At 45.8% G+C, this 20,957-nt stretch overlaps 1 protein-coding gene across 1 annotated transcript; it reads right to left on the bottom strand.

Annotated features, from left to right (window-relative positions):
- Positions 1–1,072: 1,072 nt before the first annotated feature.
- Positions 1,073–19,205, bottom strand: SPACA7 (sperm acrosome associated 7; the record flags this gene model as incomplete). Its single annotated transcript, XM_080928967.1, has 5 exons — positions 1,073–1,282; positions 5,657–5,745; positions 6,472–6,573; positions 8,940–9,002; positions 19,112–19,205. 5 exons carry the CDS (start codon positions 19,203–19,205, stop codon positions 1,073–1,075), a joined length of 558 nt encoding a protein of 185 aa, XP_080785093.1.
- Positions 19,206–20,957: the final 1,752 nt, after the last annotated feature.

The raw sequence follows: 20,957 nt of genomic DNA, 5'->3' as shown, positions 1-20,957 counted from the left end.
GCCTTGCCTGGGGTCTTAGGGTTTCTACTGGTGTGAGGAAACACCAAAAAGCAAGTTGGGAAGGAATAGGTTTACTGGGGCTTACACTTTCACAGCATTGTTCATCACTGAAGGAAGTCAGGACAGGAACTCAAAAACGGCAGGAACCTGGAGGCAGGAGCTGATGCAGAAGCCATGGAGGGGTGTTACTTACTGGCTTGCTTTCCCTGGCTTGCTCAGCTTACTTTCTTTAAGAATCTAAGACCACCAGCCCAGGGATGGCCCCACCCATAATGGGCCCTCTCACTCTTGATCATATGAGAAAATGTCTTACAGCTGGATCTCATGGAAGCATTTTTCTCAATTGAGGTTCCTTCTTGGAAAACTGTCAAGTTGACTAGCTAGCAGGCCTGGTTACAGAAGATGGATGGTTCAGGCTCTGTATCTTCCGTCACTGTGAGTCCTAGTACATCAGTAGGGGTTATTACTGTGCTAGGGCTTACCCCTCCCCATGCCCTCCAATTTCAGTTGTCTCTCCCCATTTCGAATAATAAAAAATGATAAAGAAATAAAATAGCCATATCTGATAGCAATATTTAAATGTGCCAATTTTATTTGGTGCTCATTGAGTACAGTTCTCCTTCACACAGGTCGGTGACTGCTTCCACTCTCTTCTGTCCCCATGTGCAGCAGTGGCTTGCCCCTCTTGCCAGTCCTGGTACTTAGGACTGGGTTAGTTTCCCCAGGAGTTGTCTGGTTCTACTTTTCTGGAATGTTTGTTTTGCTCTTGAGCTTAGTTTCTGTTAGGGGAGAGATTTTCTTGAGTAATTATTACTATACCATTGACTGTCACCACAGCGTGTGTCTCATATCAGGGACACTGACTCTCCTGTCTGCTGTGGTTAGGGTTCAGGAGGCATGTGTGATCCATCAGGCGCAGACAGGTGGGTAGTCGTGGTGCAAATCATGGAGGCAGGCTCATGAGGCCGCTGGAAGGACTGCGTCCACAGCCAGGAGACAGAGACAACTGTGCTGGTGTTAACTCACTCTCTCCTTTGTAAAAGTATCGCATGCGTGTTTGTAACTTGGGTACTCATTTATCTCCTTTCAGCATGTAGGTTCCAGGGGTGGGAGTCAGGCTGTCTGACTTGGCAGCAGACGCCGTTATCTGTTGGGTCACATCAGCTCTGCTTGCCTGAGCCCACGGGAGGATGCCATAGCTTTTCTTACCAATAGCTCTTCGAATATTGTCAATCATTTTCTCCAGAGCTTCAATGCTTCTTAGCTGAAAAAGTGTTTCTCTCTATGTGTGGAAAAGTTAAGGACAATGACTAGAACCACACATACTGTTTAACTTCAGGCTTTTTGAAACCAGGCCACCTGGGTGTCAGAGTAGAGAGTGAGTGTATGTTTTGTGGACATATTTGTAACCTGCTGCCCTGTGGCCACCAGGAGAACAGTGAGCTTATTCAGTACAAATACATGGAGAAACAAGAACTTCAAATAGTGATAGATTTGTGTTGAACTTTCTTTCTTTCTTTAAAGTTTTATTTGTTTTATTTATGAGTACACTGTAGCTGTCTTCAGACACACGGGAAGAGGGCAGCAGATCCCATTACAGATGGTTGTGAACCACCATGTAGTTGCTGGGAACTGAACTCAGGACCTCTGGAAGATCAGTCAGTGCTCTTAACCGCTGAGCCATCTCTCCAGCCCCCTGTATTGGACTTTCATTCATCATAAAACAAATGATGCTGGAGGGCCAGAAGGAATGTTTTACATTCCTGGAGGCAGGAAAATTCTCATAAACCCAAAGCGAAAGCCATTTCACAGAGGAACTGGTTCTCTGTTCTGTGAGAACCTGTGTTCTTTGAGGTCATCAGAGACACAGTGTACGAGGAAGCAGCCATATTGGCTGAGGCAATGGGCAGGTAGAATCCTGATGGGTTCTGGAGCCAGAAACACAGTAGAGAGGGATAATGTTTGTATAAGCTGTGTGGGTGTGGGCTGAAGTTCCCAAGAGGAAGCTGTGTCTTGTATTGAACCCTCTGCAAAGCTGATTGTTAGGACTGCATGATCCTAGTGAGGTTAGAATGTTGCAAGTCCAGTTACAGTCTAAGTAGGCAGTTAGCCATTCCTTCCCACCGTGTTTGACCTAACTTCCTTAGGATGAACAAATGTCCCTTAGCTTCCACCAACTCAAAAGCTAGGACGCCATCAGCTCGTACCCAAGCCTGTGAAGAGACTTCTTCCCTGGCTGCACCTTTCTGCCTTGTTTCCATCAATGAATTCACAGTGTCTTGGTTTATATAACTTCGTTCCGTTACTATAAAAACATAGTGAAACTGTGGCCATGTCTGGACCTGGAATTTGGAATAACCTGAATCTACGTTCCCGGTCACTCACATTTGGCTCCAGAATAAACTATGTCCTGTGAGCTGAGAGCTGGGGTCGTGTCGTTGTTCCTTGTTTTTGCTGTTGCTAATGTTTTTGTGGGTCACTTGAGAACTTTCATGAAGGTGAATTATTCTTCGTATTACCACCATTGACCTTGGCTGTGCTGAGAAATAAATTTATAAGCTCTTTGTGACAGTTGTGAAGTTTTGTTAGCTTAAAATAACGTCATAATGGATGCTATTTTAAGCACCTTGCTCTCCTTTTTTAACTTGTCCCCCTTCTTTTCTGATTTTTTCTTCTGATTCTTAGGTTCTTTCCTGATCCTTGTTTCCTAGGTGACACCTACAAGCACATGACCATACAGCAGCCCACTTCTAGCAGGTAGACACAGACCTCTGGTCTCCCTCAACACTTGGCAAACAAGCATCTTAGTTTACATGAGCCATCTTAGCCTGTGGTGGAGGCCACTGTGTGTTTTCTGCAGCTTTCTTCCTGTTCCTTCCACAGCTTCGAGGTCCCACCTCTGACATGAGAGTGCCAAGAACTTCCCATCCCCTTCCCGGAGAGAGATACAATGCCATGTCCAAGGCCCGGATCCTATTTTAATAAGATCCAGGGGAGCTATTTGTGTTTTCCCACAGAATGAGGACAATCCCTTCTGGATCCCAGAACGACTCACCCAGAAGACTCTTCAGATGGAAGATAAAGACCTCCCGAGGAGCACCACGGATGATACCAGGCTGCCTCTTCATCCTGTGGCTCCGGGTGCCACAGCGAGTATATAGATGGGCTATATTATCTGCTTTTCCCAAACCCATACCCGTCCGTCATGATGCGGCAGTTTTCCCAAAGTTTTTTACGACTAATAAAACCCTCGATCTTCCCTCTCTGCCCCTGACCTTGTCTGGGAGCCCCTAGGTGAATCTCGCCAGTTTCCTGAGGCTGGGTCCTTATGTTTTCAATTAAATCAGGATGGGGATTGTATTCCCTTGGGCCAGTGTACTCTAGGTCTGTTTGACTTTTGGTCAAGACAGGGGGCTCGGCAGGGGAAAAATGTTGAAACAAAATTCACAAACGGGACTCACAATTTCACCGTCAATACTCAACCGTTTACCTGGGATGTTATCTGGTTTAACGGCACTTTCCTTGGCTCCAATTTTACTGCTTCTGGTGCCGCTTCCCAACCAAAAATTTTTCCCTGTTACTTCCTGGATGAGGATATACACAGTGTTCTACTCCCTTGGGTGGATTGCCAATTAAAATGGGCAAGATGGGCAGATAGCCATCATAAGTTCTCCTTCTTGCCGGACATGATGCAGGAAGCAGAGGGAGAGATGGCTATGCGTGAGGGAATGTTCTTACAGAGCATGACACAACAGCCCTTTCAAAAGTGGATCCTGTGCGGAATTAATGGTAGTTGCACAGACCTCAATGTTTTTGGTTTTATTCTTGGAGGCGCCTTTGGAAGGGCTGCCTATAATGGTCAAGCCAAAATATGTCAAGTGTTCAATGCCACAGAGAAAGATGAGGACAGTGCCAGAATCCTAGACTCCAATTCCACTCTTTCCATTCTGAATCTTAATGAGATAAAGGGAAAACAAACCGCTTTTCCACCCACTCCGGTTTGCGTATATCCCCCCTTTCTGTTTATATTGTCCAATAGTTCTTTTATAAATTGTACTAATAAAACCTGTTGGATGTCCCAGTGTTGGAACTCGAGTTGGGCCTCTAGAGCTTTAGTTGCCCGGGTCCCCCCATGGATTCCGGTCCCAGTTGAGACATCCTCCACCCTGTCGTTATTCAGGGGGAAACGAGATTTTGGCATAACTGCCGCGGTGGTGACCACCATAACACTGAGTGAAGTGGTGGCTACGGCTGCAGGGATTGCCATGTCACAACAGGTACAGACAGAAACCACCTTCAACCAGCTATCAGCTAAGGTGACTGAAGCAGTCGACAGCCAAATTCACTCCAATGCCCAGCTTAAGGGCGGGCTAATGGTGCTTAATCAGCGCCTCGACCTGGTGGATGAGAGGTTAGATATCCTCTTTCAACTGGCCCAACTGGGATGTGAGAGAAGAGTTGGTCCATTATGCATTACTAGTGTCCAGTATGAAAACTTCACTCGAGCGGCTAACCTATTGAGAGAACTGTCTTTGTATCTTGCAGGAAATTGGTCGGGGAGCTTTGAACAAACACTTGATAAATTAAGAACAGCAGTGATAGCCATCAATTCGACACGCTTGGATGCTTCAGTTACCAAAGGACTTGCTTCTTGGATGTCCCCTATATTTTCCTACTTTAAAGAGTGGGTGGGGGTGGGACTATTTTTAGCAATTGTAGGCTGTGGAGTCGTGTTCCTGCTTTGGTTGGTCTGTAAGCTAAGGTCTCAACAAAGACGTGACAAAGTTGTCATTGCTCAAGCGCTTGTTGCTCTTGATCACGGAGCCTCTCCCGAAATATGGCTCTCTATGCTCAAACAATAACTAGTAAATTTACCCCCATAGCGCTTGGCCTCCTGCATGGAGTTTCGCCCTAGGATTATTAAGCGACGAAACGGACCTTAAGCTGTGATACTCAGTGACGGGCAACCTTCCTTTGGTGTAGACCAATCTAAGACAGGACCCCTGAGGCAATAAGGCAGCCCTAAGACGGATAAGGCTATGTTAATAACGAATGACCTAAGACAGAGGTCACAGCAAGAAACCATCTCTGGTCCGAGTCTCTTAACCTAGACCATCCGCTGTTTAATAAAACAAAAAGGGGGAGATGTAAGGGGCCGCAGACAACACCCTTCAAAGATGGCGCCGGTTTCCGGGGCCGTGAGTCAGCTATAACTGACAAACCACCTAAGAGCGCATGCGTGAAGAGCAAGGCGAGCAAAAGTCACAGCCCATCCCGGGGCGTGATCATCAGACCACTGGCAAGCAGACAATCAGGTAGAGACACGCTTCCCTCAAGGGTATAAAACTGGGTGCTTTTCCTCCCTTCGGGGTCTTCCTCCATCACTTGCAATAAAGCTCTGCTGCAGAAGGATCCTGGTGTTTCGTGTCTGTTCTTGCTGGCGAGACGGTGGCGCGGGACAACAGTCTCCTGCTGTCTTCATGCCTGCATGTCATCGTGCTTCTGATAATAAAGGACTAAACCTCTGAAACTGCAAGCCAGCCCCAATTAGATATACTTTTTCTATAAGTGTTGCCTTGGTCATGGTGTCTCTTCACAGCAATGAAAACCCTACCTAAGAGAGAGGTTTGGCACCCAGGAAGGGGATTGTGGGGTTATATTTACCGTCAAAGGAAAGGGTATGCCTGGACCCAGAAGATGACTGCTTCTGATGTCTCCTAGAAGCAGTGAATTCTTTTGTGTGGACTTTGAGGAAAAACATCGAAAGAAACAGGGAAGAATTTTCCTATTACATGTTTGTAAACATTTTTAGCCCGAGTCCTATTTTCCAGCACTGGGATGGAAGGATGATGGCACAGGGTTTAAGTTCTAGTTGAAACTGTCTACTGGGAAGTTAAATCTTTAAATAGTCAAGTGTCACCCAACTACCTTAAGCCTGGTGAACCTAGGAAGCTACAAGGCGGACCTTATGATCTAGTCACATCTGCACAAAAACCTCCCAGGAAGTGTTGAGCTCTCCTGCCTCTGAGTGCACTTTCCCAAGATCCTCTCCTTGTTACTGTCTGTCACATCCTCCATGCCCTGTGCTGCCCCTTCTGCTATAGTCTCTCAGTGTAGAGATGTGGACCTTGGCCACATAGCGTAACAGAAGGGCTTCCTTTGGAAGCCATAGGTGAGACAAGCACTTGGTACATGTTAATAATGATCTGGCTCATTCTGTGTTCCTGCAGTGACTGAACCCTGGTCTTATCCTAGCTCTAAGAACATGTATGAACATAACTTTCTAGGAGGTGATTTCCTCTGTCTCAGGAAGGCTGTAACAGTGGACTAGGACCTTGGCTTCTCTTGTGTGTCCTCTTGCTCCTGCCCAAATATGGCTGGAGTTGTGGAGAGCTCATGAAATAGGTTCCTATATTTAACACTACAGGTCTAAAGAGACTTGGCAATTGAGGGGTGAAAGGGTATACTTGCTTTTTTCCTTCATTGTTTTTTGGTGTGAAGTTGTTGATGGGCTCTGACTTTCAAAATATGGTGCTTTCCCTGGCTCCAGAATCTCCCGGACTAGAATTTCATCTTGGAAAAAGCACAGAAGAACATGGTATAGAGCCAATGATCTAGGGTCGATGTTCTGTAAAGAATTTGGAACTTCAGGTAGCCTCAATACTGTGAATAGAAAACTCAAGTAACTTGTGGACAGTGGGCTTAGCTCTGGATAATTTATCTGTGGATACTGTCTATAATACTACCTCCCTAAATTCAGGAAGGTTCAGATTATTGGAGTATCCTCTGAGCACCCTCGCAGTCAGATGTTGAAGGTCCCTTGATGCCCATGTCTTAGAAGGCTTGATTCCCCAGAAGTGCTGCTGGGAGGTGATGAACCCTCTCAAAGAGATGGTGCCTAGTTGGAGGTCTTTAGGTCATTGGGGTATCTCCAAGGAAGGTGGTGGGATTCTGGTCCCTTATTCTCCCTTGCTTCTTGGTTATGAAGTAATGTTTTATACTACCACACACTCACACCATGACATATGACCAGTTGCTCAAAGCAAGATAGCCAACCAAATAAGGACTGGAAACTCCAAAACTGATCCAAGAGAAACCTTTGATCTTTATAAGTGGTTACCCCTTGCGTTTTGCTGTAGTGAGGAAAATCTACTACAACCTTTGAAGTCACAGTTTCAAAACCCAGCCCCATCCTGATCATGACTCCCTTTCCTGTCCATTATTGTTCTTTCCTGACTCTGCCCTCAGCACTGACGGAACAACTGTTCTTGTTAACACATTCAGCTTTTCTCTTGAGACACTCTCTAGTGTCTGCAGAGTTTAACTCTGTGTAGCCTGGAACTCACTATATACATCAGTCTTGCCTTCACCTCAGAGATCTCTCTGCCCCTGCCACCACAGGCTGGGAGTAAAGGCATGCATGTGCCACCATATCCAGCCAGTCTTTCTTCTATTTCCTTAAGAAGTCTCTTGCATGTGTCCTGGATTTTGTAGCCAACCAATTCCAGCTCTCATTCTGGCTTTTTTCTCACTCACATATTAATAATGTCTTCATGTCTCTGACCCTCAGTATACGTTCTATTAAATGGGGTGCTTGTTTGTGAGGTCTACGGCACCCTGCACTGTGGGTGTGTCAGTGGGAGCTAAACAAGCAACAGCTGGAGTTGCCTCTGTCTCTGCAGAACAATGGCCATCCTGGGTCACTGCTCAGAAGCTACCTTGAACTCGTGTGTGGCCTGCTCATCTCGGTGTCAGAAGATGAGGTCACCTGGCTGGTGGGAAGTAGGTCTGTTGTAGGTGGCACGGTAGTAGCTTAGGAGGGTAGACAGGGTAGCATGGGTGGACTGGAAAATGCTCATTCAGTCATTCATGTGATCAGCCATCAGTCATGCCCTCCACAATAATTCCCCAGCCCAGGCTCAGAAACAAGCAGACCTGACCTTCCTGGAAGAGGTGCCTCATGGGAAGGGCGTCTGTCACCTGACGTTCCATCCCACCCTTCCCAGTGAGGCTCAGCTCCGAGAGCAGCTTCACCTCATACACTGTCCCCACTTAGTCTACTCCTGGCCCCATTTGGTCATGGGCAGACAGATGCCCCAGGGTCTTAAGCCTCAAGTCAGACTCAGCTCAGACAGCTTCTGCGGGTCTGACTTTACCAAGTGTAAAATGAGGGTGGGCATAGTTCACAGGACAGACCTGGGGACATGGACACTAAGAGTATATATATAGCTGGTCCAGACAGAGTCGGCCTCAGGGCAGGATGGACACAAGGGACTTTTGTGAATTTGGTGGTAAAGACTGACCACCACAGCACTCCCTGCGCTGCTCACATGCTGCAGTGCTTTCCCAGGTGGGCCATGCTGGTTTGGAATATGGCCACCAGAGAACTTAGCCTTATACCTGCAGTTTGTACTCTGTCTCTGAGGGACAGTGTGGGCCAGACCAATGGTCATAATTCTGTTGTGCTCTGAGCCCTTACCAGAGTTTTGTAGGAAACCCTAAGCTGAGGCCACAAGGGCTGAAACCCTGGGGAGAGGCCAGGTCCTCACCCCTAGGGACTGTCCTGCCTGCTCCCGAGGCTGAGGAGCTGTTCCTTGGCCTCAGGTCTGTCCGCTGTACACGCGCTTCACATCAATATGTGAAGCTAAATGTGGATTCTCATGTGGAAGGCTTGAGCAGAGCTTGGTGCAGGATGTTAGAAACAAGTGTCTGGGTGACAGACATACTCGTTGTCTCTGGACACCACCCTGAGAGGCAGAGCGCCAAGTGTGATTTGGTTCTGATGGTTCTTCCATGATTTAAGTAATTTAGTTTGCACTAAAGCTATGGGTCAGAAGAATATGGTTCTGACTCAAACCAAAGCAATTCCTACAGTGCTGGTGACTGACACCAACTGTCTGGAAAAGGCTTGGGGAGTGCCGCCCCCGGAGAGTCCTTACCAAACACGGTAGCAATATCATTATCCAGAGTTTCAAAAGTTGGCCATTGCTTACCACTTGAACCTGATAGGAAAACAAAACAAAATCAAAACCCAATCCTATAGTTTTCCAGCATTAATTGATATTTACCCACCTCTCTGTAAATGGATAGTTGTGAGAGACGGCTCCAGTCTACTCTAGAGAGAGGACCCAAGCATGGGGTGTTGCTCCTTCCCATAGGTGCTGAGGGAAGCCCTCAGGGACTGAGATTCACATGTGAAGATGGGAAAGGTGGTACCCATGGAGCGGCTGTGTTTAAGGAAACCAGAATTTCCCCTGGTACCCTGAGTGGACCCTGCCCTCCTGGTCACTGGACAGTAGGACAGTGTCCGTGCTCAGAGACCAAAGAAGGAAGAGAGCCGCATGCTTTGCTTTGTAGGAAGCTTCATTTGCCTCCTGCATGGCTGGTGACTCCATCTGAATGGGGCTGGGAAGCCCCCGCCTCAGATCCCCCTGAACAGCCCAGAGCCCAGCACTTGTCCAGGCCCTGACTAAGACTTCCCATGTCATCAGCCAAATGTTTGCTTGTCCTGTGTGAAGACACCTCCCCCGTGTTTTTCTCTGAGGGCCCTGGGTGGGCCTGCACAGTCACTTATGCTAACGAGGCTCTATGAGGCGGACCAGACACTGGTCACGTCATTCCTCCAGCATGAACAGAGCCCTCTGGGCTGCTCTCTCTGCAGGTAGGAAGTGGACTCTCTGTGGGTGGGCTCAAGGGTTCCGATGGCTGTTGTCTCCAGGGCCCAGGGCTCTTATCTGTGATGTCTGCTGGGCACCTGGGTTTAGCTCTATCTGGATGCCATGGGAATTCTGAGGACTGGTTTCTTCTCTGTAGCACTTATCACTGCTCCTTCCTTCCGACGTGACCTCCCTCTATGAGGGACTGAGGTGTCCCTTGATCTGGTACATCTCTTAGTTTGAGCTCAAGGTTGGCCTCTTCTTCCAGCTCCTAGGTCTTGGGACCCCAAAGATGGCAAGCAGGGCCACAGTCCCTTCCTCTGAGGCACCGAGCTCTGTCTGGGAGAACTAAAGTTGCAGCTAAACCAATGACAACGCTGTTCTCAAAGGCTTTAATGATGGACAATCTGCATCCCAATGTGCTCATCTGCATGGCTCAGAACAATGGGAAATATGTAAGGAGGTCTGCCTTGGTGATGACAATTGCTTCTCAGTGTGCTGACCTTGGTAAACCAAACAAACAGTGCGGTTTCTCTTTGCGTGAGACATTAATGGATCTTTACGAATGGGTACAGCTGTGCAGCGCCAGCACTTTGTTAAAAATATTCTTTTCATCTCGTGTCTGTCCCGTAATCACAATGGGAGCATTGTGCAAGTCAGCCGTGTGCACATGCGTGGTGTGTGTGCTCGAGTTGTCTATGCCGGTTGATTTGCATTGTGAAGTTTAGCTGCTCTGCCACACTTTTCCTGTTGCCACCTCCTCGAGAGAGTCACAGATTCTAGACAGCACACACCCACAAGGTCAGGACACTCCGATGTCCTCTCAGTGACCACATCAGCGCATTCTGGCTTCATGAAGTTCCCTGTGGAAGTCTGAGTTCACTCTGGTTAGTTGAGAGAACCTGAGACAGCCCTTCTCTGTCACAAGGCTCACATCAACTGTTATCCTAAGTGGACAGCACCTCCCCATACACTTTTAGTCACAACTTTTCTCCTGGCAAGCAGTGGGAGCACCCAAGATGGGCTGAGGATAGCTGTGTTGTTGCCCTCAGGGCAATGGAGAAACTTTTCTGTGTTTCCTAAAGCTGAGGAAGACCTTGGGCGATGGGTCACAAAGGGCTATGGCCTCATCTCATGCTAGACCTTGAGAGTCATACACAGTACAGCCAGATCTCTTGTGGGTTTGTTTTCCTTCCTTCCTTCCTTCCTTCCTTCCTTCCTTCCTTCCTTCCTTCCTTCCCCCCTTTTCCCCCTTTCTTTTATTTTCTTTCTTTCTTTCTTTTTTTTTTTTTTGAGACAGGGCTTCTCTACAAATTTCTTGCTATCCTGGAACTTGAACTCACAGAGATCTGCCTGCCTTTGCCTCTGGAGTGCTGGGGTTGAAGGTGTGTGCTACTAAGCCCAGGCTAGACCTCGTGGTGACCATTCTCAAACTGATGAAGATTATGAGAGTCACACAGGGTTCAGTGAGGTTTCAAGCTAGAGAGAATGGTGAAGGCCACCCCAATTTTGAGCAGGTCATAGAGACAATGACTAAGAAGCCCTGAGAGTTGACCCCTGACAAGTGAGGTTGTCAGACACTTGTGAGTCTGACATTGGTGAGTCTGATGTTGGTGCATCCTGTACCAATTCTGGATCCTTCTGATACCCCTGCCATGTAATACTTTGCTATCTAAATGACCTATATTATATTCCTTTAAGAAAAGGGAAGAGTAGCCACGGTCATACATGGATGGATTCTTTAACTTACGGAATAGGAAATGGAAAATTCCCAGTCAACATGTCCCAGCTATGTGTAACTACAGAGGGTTGAAAGTTCATGCCTATACACTTACGTCATTACAGTAGCAGGGATTGAAACCACAGAGACTCTGAACCTATAAAGTCCTCAGTGTAGGTACATATCATATCCTGCTAAGTCATACATGGTAGGAAAGACCAGAGGAGGAACCACCACATGTGGTACACACCATACCTTCTGCTGCTGGCCTTATACCTGTTAGACTACCAGAGTGATGACATTCTTGTGAGACTAAGAAGAAAATACGGATTATGTCAAAACCCATCTATCATAGCCAGAGAAGCCACACGGGAATGCGACTGTGACGTTCCATAGGGTTCATTAGGAAGGTGTATAAGAAACCAGGATTTCAACCTACGTCAAGATCACTACTGATCGTGGTGATGTGCACAAGATTAAGCCCATCAGAATTTCAGCATGGATGGGGAAGCCCTGTGTCCCACTGTAAATGGCTCACGAGGGAGGGAAAGTCACTCTTTTGAGGATGTGGCCATTGGTAGGTTGTTCATGCCCAGCAGATGACTGCAGATTCATGTGTATCTGAGCCACACCCATTGGAGATGGAGTTAAGTGTGGGACATGTGTGGAGTGGGAAGGAGGTTGTGATAGAAGAATATGGTCTATACACACTGGAAAACATGTACAGAACTTTCAAAGAATAAAAGAAATACTAAAGAAAAGAGTAGGCTTCTCACTAAGAAGGTCTATGTATATCATTGTGACAAATACCCATCGTAACAGGTGCATAAATGTCAACACAGGAACACAAGATACATGAGAACCCAGGATCACATGACTCTCAGTGACCAACTCTAAAGATATCTAGATGATGAAGTGAAAAAGGATGATTCTAAAATGAGCTTATGTTCAAAGGGGCTGAAATAAGCAGCTGACAAACGTTGGATGCAAGAGTATTTCAGTGAGGAGATGGAGATTCTGGAAAAGGACAGATTGGACACTTGGTAAACCCAGTAAATCATACAGTAACAGGGTAGAAAAACTCACAAAATACACTAGATCAAGCAGAAGAGAGACAGACTCTCAGGGGCTCGAAGCCAAGGCTGACGGGTATTACACTAAGAGATCTAATGAAGGCAAAAAGGCAGAATAATCAGAGCATACCAGGTCAACAGCTAAGCTGGGGGTTGGCGACACTTGCCACAGAGCCCAGCACTGCGGAAGCAGAGGTAGGCTGATCTCTGTATGTTAGTGGCCATCCTGGTCTATAGAGAAAGCTCTGGGCCAGCCAGGGCTACATAATAAGACCCTTTGTCAAAAACACAACAAAAAGTCACTATTTGATTGCTCTGAAGACACGGACTAAGGCCAATCTTAAAGAAGCATAAACGGGGGTGGGGGTGGGGGAGCTGGCTTCCGATTCCAGAGACTATGTCCATTGATGTCATGGCTGGGGACACAAGGTTAGACATAGCAGGCACGGTGCTGGAGAAGTAGTTGACAACCACATCCTGATCTACAGGCCTGGCTTGGGCTTTTGAAGCCTCAAATATCCCCAGTGACAGGTGACAGGCACATCTCTAATAAGGCCATACTTAATTCTTCACAGATAGTGCCACTCTCTGATGACTAAGCATTTACATATATAAGCCTATGGGGGCCCATTCTTATTCAAACCACCAAAAACAAAAAACATAAAACACCGAACAAACACCAAAACAAAATCAGCCGTTAAAAGATCAAATGAACCCATAGCCAAAGTAGATGGGAGAAAAGTACAGAGTAAACGACTGACCAGCTATTCAGGTAAAAGATTAGCAAAATCCTTGTGGAAATGTAGACGTACAGGCAAAAGTTGCATTTAGAGCCGCAAATGGACCTGATGAAAAAAGAACTGTCTACCGCCTGTTACAACCAAACTGCCAAAAGCACAGAAAATAATATTGGGGCAAAGTTATTTGGCTAGAGGGACTTAGGAAACCTGGGGATTTCCTCCTCCTCAGTGGAAGGGGCCTGAGTCATGGTGCAATACAGAGAGGCCTGGTCTCCTGGGTGATTCTAAATGTTCTCAGGTTGACAATCAGTGGTAACCAACCATTACAAAACCTTTCAGCAATGACTCTGGACATTAACGATCTCCATTCTTCAACCAAAAGTCAGAGTAGTTGGCAGTTTGGATTAAAAAGCAGGATTCATCTATGCCTTGCTTCCAAGAAACACGTCTATCAGAGAGAGATCTAGGATTAGCATGAAGGATAGAGAAGGGCAGTTCAGGAACTGGAGTAGGGAGTCCAGCAGGCATTGGTTTTCTGATATCTGACATAATAGAGTTCAGACCAACACAAAAGTGATATGCCACTTCTTCCTGATAAAGGGATCAGTGTATGGAGAGAACCTTACAATTTTAAAGCATGTGCAATGATCATGGGCGTTCATGAACCAATACTACTAGATTTAAAGAGACAGTTGACCCAGACACCGGTGATGGCCCTCATGGCTGAGTGACATTAGTATCCTGCTTTTACCGGATGCTACTCAGTAATAAAAATAAGTAGCTGAGGTACATGTAGATCAAATGGATTTAGAAGGTATCTACAGAACATTACATCCAAACACTGCAGAATATACGTTCTTAGTAGCCGCAGGGCTTTCTGTAAAATCTCATACCATAGGATATAAAGGAAGCTTAAAAAAAATATTTCGTTGTATTCTGCCTTATATGTCTGTTTCCCACAGTGTAACACTAAGTATGACAGCATGCATATATATATATATATATATATATATATATATCTCCCAGTGTGTAACAGGGTTGAAGTCCCAGCAAGGAGTTCCTGAGAAATAACTTTACTAAGCCTGAGTTACAGCCAGCCCAAGAGAAAGGCCGTGTGTCCTACAGACAGCAGAGCTGGAGAGGCAGGCCTAACCAAACCCTATGGAACCCAGATGATTCTACCTCCAGAGCCAGATGCTGGACATGGAGCTGCAGGGTTTGTTTGCTTTACCTGGTTTTGTTCTTACTCCGGTCTGACCATCCTTTGCTGTGTCATAGTCCTCCCTTTGGGAATGAGCATGCTTCTTCTGTGCTAGTATTTATCGGAAGCTTGTCTTAAAAATTTTATAGATCAAACAAGGCACTTGGACTGTGAAACAGTGTTGGAACTGTTTAAAGACAATGGGGATGGGCTGGAGAGATGGCTCAGTGGTTAGAGCACTGACTGCTCTTCCAGAGGTCCTGAGTTCAATTCCCAGCAACCACATGGTGGCTCACAAACATCTGTAATAGGATGCTCTCTGCTGAAGTGTCTAAAGACAGCTACAGTGTGCTCACATATAAATAAAATAAATAAATCTTAAAAAAGACAATGGGGACTAAACGTATTTTTATTATGAGATGGCCATGAGCCTACTTGTAATGTGTTTTGGTGTAACTGATGAAAGAAGGCAGAATTGTGGTGATTAATATTGTCAGACACCAACTAGGACCATGTGTGTGACATCCTCTGGGAAAGCCTGAGACAGCCTGCAAGGTTAGCCTCTGGAATGACTGTGAGAAGGTGTTTACACTAAGTTGAGGTGGGAGGACCTGCCCTGAATATGATGGTACCATACTTGGGATTTATCCTAGGCTGAATACACAGGAGAAATCAAGATGAACGTTCATACTCATTGCTTCTGCTTTCTGACAGTGGATGCTCTGTGACAAGCTGCCCTGTGTGTACCTACCACCATGAGGCTATGCTTTTGAACTATAAGACAAAATACATTTTCTTAACTTGCTTTTGTCATGTCTCTTAGCACAGCAGCGAGCAACTAATACTGCCATCAAAATAAATGCACAGACTCAACGAGGTTCAACGCGGTCCTCTTCAGGATTCCAAGACCGATCTTCACAAGATAGGGGAAAAATTCAATCTTAAGATTAATCTGGCCTTCTGGCCAGCACTTCTGCCTGGGCAGATCTCCAGCTTGTCTGCCCCCCTGAAGACACTACAGCCTAAAGGCCTCCCAGGGGTTCCACTATACACAGGGCAACTGGAGCCTAACATGGCTGCCCTCTGAGAGGCCCAACCAGCAGCTGAAAGAGTCAGATGCAGAGATTTACACCCAACCAACTGACAGTCTGCTGACCCCTGTGGCTGAATTAGGGAAAAGCTGGAGGAAGCTGAGGAGGAGGACGCCTACAGGAAGACCAGCAGTCTCAACTAACCTGGACCCCTGAGACCTCAGACACTGAGCCACCAACCAGGCAGCATACACTAGCTGACACGGGTCCCCCAACACATACACAGAAGAGGCCGGGTCTGGCCTCAGTGAGAGAAGATGCACCTAACTGTCAGTGACTAGAGGCTCCAGGGAGTGAGGAGGTCTGGTAGGGTGGGGGTGGGGGACATCCTCTTGGCGACCGGGGTGGAGGGAAGTATGGGATGTGGAACAGTCAGAGGACAGACCAGGACGGGGATAAATACTGGACTGTAAAAAAAGATTAAATTTTAAAAAAATGAGTTATTTGAGATTAAAGGCCAATGAAAGAAATGGAGATTATGGAGGATAAAGAAAAACTTACTATCCCAGAATAATACTTCATGAACATTAAGGAGAATAAATGTAATCTTGAAAAAAATAAAGATTAATTTGGAAGCAGAAAAGACCTTAGATAGGAAAGAAATCTGAGACAAAGAAATAAATCAAGAATTAACGAGGAAGTCTGAGGTGTTCCCACACCCGGGTACAAGGTGTGTCACAGAACCATAGTGACAAAAACATCATGGTACTGCCACAAAAACAGACACAAAACAGACTAGAACAGAGGGTCCTGACAAACTGACGGAACTACAGCTGCCTCAGTTTCTACAAAGACATTGAAAGCATTAATGGCAGAAAAGAGAGTATCTTCAACAATGATGGTAGGGAAACTGGATAGCTATGTAAATCATATTTTTATCTCTGCCCTGTAGGCTCATGGCTGTCTTCAATCAATTGGTTCAGTGTAAAGACTTGAAATGTCAGATCAAAAAAAAAAAAAAAAAAGACAGGCAAGTGCTTCAAGTTACAGTCACAGGCAAGGACTTTTGACGGATGTGGAGCTGCACAGGCAGTAATGGGCAATGACATGAAGAGATGTCCTACAAGGTAGGAGGCAGTCTTAGCTATGCACCTGTCTGTAGCCAGTGTTAGTTACTGTGTGGGTTCTTTCCCACCCTTCTCTACCCTTTTGTCCCACTAACACTATATAGGAGAGAAGAAAGGATAGGAAGGAAAGGGGTGATGTCATCATTAGACTACTTCCTGCTGATTAGGAATGGTGAGTTCCTTGGAGCAAGTTAAATCTTGGCTGTAAGGATATCTAATTTCTTCTTTCTTTTTTGTACATGACTACTTAAGAAACCTGGACCAACAGGAACCAACCAACAACCCACCACCAACAGCCCTATTCTTCAAAGACCTAGCATACACACACACACACACACACACACACACACACACACACCTACCTTCTGTAGAGTCCCCAGAATTCCAAACACTAGCAAGATCATGCCTCTGCTAGAGCCTGAGGCAAGTCATACTCAACTGCTTCAGATAATCTGAAGCAGCTCCACATCCCACACCTGGGATTAAAATGAAAGCACATTCCTATTTCTGTGATTTTTAAAGATACCAAAATTCCTATTGCACCTGTCAGAGAGCTAATAGCTAGGGTGTGCAGAACTAAACAGTGAATCAAGAAATAAAATACCCCAATAAAGGTAGACAATGAAATGGACAGAAAGCTCTCAAAATAAGAGAGGTAAGATTATTAAATATGAAAGATGTTTTTCCCTCACAAACCATTAGAGAAATGCAAATTAAAACTATACTGAGATCTCAGTCAAAATGGCAGCCATTGAGAAGACATCAAGGGCCATCGAGACAAAGGAACCCTGTTCATTGCTGGTGCAAATGTGAAGTAGTCTACTCACTGTGGAATTTAGAATGGAGGTTCCTCAAAGAACTAAACGAGCCACTTTGAACCAGTTCCTTACCCAGAGGACCTCAAATCTACCCGGGATGGAGCGGACTACATACTGATGTTTACTGCGGCACAATTCACAATAGCCCAGTTATGGGACTAACTTAGGTTCCTAACAGCAGAGGAATGGCTGAGGTATATGCATGATTGAATCTTCTTAAGCAATAGGGAACAGTGACATTGTGCCATTTTCAGGAAAGAGATGTATTTGGAGATGACCACAGTAAGGAAATGACTCTGATTTCTGAAACATAATTGCAGTATGTGTGTCTATGACATGAAGGTAAAGCAAGACCTTCTGAAAGAATGAAGGGAGCTAAATGGAAGGCAGGTGTGACTGGAACAAAAATGGCTCCCGTAGGCTTATGTATGCTTGGCCCCTAGTTGTTGGAACTGTTTGGGAAAGATTAGGAAGTGTGGTCTTGTTGGAGGAGCTGCGTCACTGTGGGTGGGCTTTAAGGTTTTCAAATGCCCAACCATTTCTGGTTAGCTCACTCTGTCTCCTCTGGGTACAAGGACATAAGCTCTCAGTTAGTACTTCAGTGTGCCTGCTGCCCTGCTACCCACCATGATGGTCACAGACTCTAACCCTTTGGGACTCTGAGCACCAAATGAAATGCTTTTTTTAAAATAAGTTGCCTTGGTTATGGAGTTTCTTCAGGACTATGGAAAATGGAGACAGCAGGGTAGAAAGACATGGGAAGGAATGTATTGGCCACATGTTACATACATCTATGAAAATATCTCTACATTGTGTGGAGTTAATTATGCATGATGCATATACAGAATGAAAACTTAAGTGAAAAATAACTTTAAAGTTACAGCTTAAAAAAACACCAGGGGCTGAATTAATGGCTGTCAGCAGAGTGCCTACCTGCATGCATGAGAACCTGAGCCTACGTCCCTAGCACCCATGTCTGGGCGTGCTTGTGTGGGTCTGTAATCTCAGCATGGTAAGGACAGAGACAGGTGGATCCTGGAGCTATTCTTGAGCTCTGGGCTCAATTTTGAGGCCGTGTCTTTAAAAAAATGTAGAGTTTTGACAAAAGACATTCAACGATCATGAAACGATCAAGCAAAAATCAACTACAAAATGCAGTGATTTAAAATTCAAGAACATCTACCCATCCTGAGGCTCCTGGCAACCCTCCTTTAGGTAGAACATTTCTTCAAGTTAATGAAAATGAAATCACGTAGTATAACAATTCTTCCATAGACTGGCCGAATTTCAAAGGACTTCGTAGACAGAAACTTTGATTTTCTTTCGTTTTCCAGGGAAACAAAATGGTAAATCTGCTTAGTCCATTTGTGCTGCTATAACAAAAGACCTGAGGCTGTGTCATTACAAAGTACATAGATTTATTCCTTACAGTTAGGCAGGAACGGTGTTTAGTGAGGGCTGCTCCCTTGCTCCAGAACAATGCTCCACTGCTGCCTGTTCATGGTAGGAACTGGCCAGGCAAACCAATCAAGTTCTATACAGACCTTTTCTATAAAGGCCTTAATCCAGGTTACTGGGCAGGGTCCTCATGGGTCAGTTACCATAAAGATTGCAGCTCCTACTGGTGTCATTATTTCAACACCTAAAGCTTAGAAAGAGGCCCTTTCAAACAGTAGTAGAGAACCACATTGCCTGCCTGATTCATGCCTATGGTTTTCTATCTGCCAGTCTCCTGGGGACTCTACCTGAAAACTCTCTGTTCGGCCCAGGCTGCACATCTTGCCAGCAGCACAGCAGGAAGACAGATAAGAAGGTCCTCACTCCTCTATTCGCTGTCATGTTCCCGCCAGCAGAAGGAGGAGGCCCTTCCCTGGAAGGTCTTCAGCTTCCCCAGCCTTGATCTCTCGGATACGTGGAATGTCCGAGACCTGTGACATCACCACTAGGAATTGATCGGGGTTCCTTTTCCTTGTGAGTAGGGCTGTGCTTGTTTGGTCTTCAGAAGGAGAGACTGATGGGAGTTGACTGCACCTAAGAACTTCTCTGCTTCTTTGTACTGCCTATCCACGTCTGCTTCAGTCCCAAGACCTTGAAGGTCAGAGTCCAGCATGTCTCCTTCCATGAACGGACATGCTGGAAGGATGCTGGAGGCCGAGGATGTGTGCCAGGACAAGCAGATCCCGGGTGGTCCTTGAAGAACATGGCCCCCGGCTCTGCAGTTCTGGGGCTCTGAAGGATGGGGCTCAAGGTCTAAAGATTCCAGGAGCTCAGGCCCCTCCCTTCCTCTCTGCTCTTTCATCTGTTTCCATTTCTGTCCCTGATGGGTCATCACAAGGCAGAGCTAATGGCCCTGTTCTCCTTTGTCTTCTTCTAGCTCTTCCTCTTAAGACTTTTGGGGTTTTCTCCTTCAGTACCATGCAGAATCTTTCAAACGGTCCTTCAGTTAACTCAGCTGTCCTCCGTACTGTTCCTGGACAGATCCAGTGCCCAGAGTGGGCACAGAATGCATCTAGCTCAGAGTGCCAGTGGGTCGCCTAAAGATAGCTTCTTACCTAGTGGGCCATGGAGTAATTCTGGATGCCAACCAGACTCAGGACCCAGTGTGTGTCCCCACCAGGGTGCGTGGACCCTTGGCTCTTTATTGCTCTCATAAGGATCTGAAAGCAGTTTCCCATTTCAGAATCTTCCTCTCCCAAACGTCTCTCTAATTGGGTGCCAGTCTGCTGTAGTTTGGCCTCTTTATTATGATGGCCAACACTTTAACTAGGTTTTAACTTTACATTTTTTTCTCATACATTTTCATATGAACGACATATGACCACACTGTAGTTCTAGACACTTTTCTTACTCGGATTTTTGTGGGGACTGTCTTGTGGTGACCAAGGGACACCAGTGTTCCTTGGGTTGAAGTTCTGGGTCTTTGTTGTCTACCAACCTTTTTCTGATGGATATAACTCTGCCTTCTCTAGTCTTTGTGGTTTTGTGCAGTCCGGTTGCAGTAGAAGACACCAGCATTTGTGGACATTGCAGCATTATGGGATGATCACCATGAAGGCAGCAGTGGTGGAGCAGAGCCAGCCCTTGCCTAGAAGACAAGCCGTGTGTGCTTCAGAGGACAGAGCTGGAGAAGTGGCCCAGTCTCTTTGGAGGAATCCAGAAGATTGTGAACGAATCCCAGACACTGAATATTGAGCTGTTTACACTTTTGGAGTTTGCTTTTGCTTTACTCAGACTGTAACTGTGCCAAGGTTCTTCCCTCTTGAAACAAGAAAAAAAAATATTTTTGATTTTACAGGAGCCCACAGTTGGGAGAATGAATTTTAAAAAGAGACGTTGTAAAAGACTGAATTTAAAGGTGTTTGAATTTCTAAAGACTATGAGACTTTAAGTTTGTAAAAGTGTTTTATGTTGTGATATTGATATTAATGTGTCATCTTGGGGATAAACAAGAAAGGAAAAAAGGAAAGGTTGTGGCTTGACATTGATGTGTTGGTGTGTCAAGTTGACAAGGGGCCAATTGTTCTGTCTAGTTTTATGTCAACTTGACACAAGCTAGAATCATCTGAAAGGAAGAAACTTTTCTTAATTATT

This window comes from Micromys minutus (genome assembly GCF_963924665.1).
Source record: "Micromys minutus genome assembly, chromosome: 14".
NCBI lineage: Eukaryota > Metazoa > Chordata > Mammalia > Rodentia > Muridae > Micromys > Micromys minutus.
The sequence above is the reverse complement of the archived record's forward strand: the minus strand, read 5'-3'. Positions and strand labels throughout refer to the sequence as shown.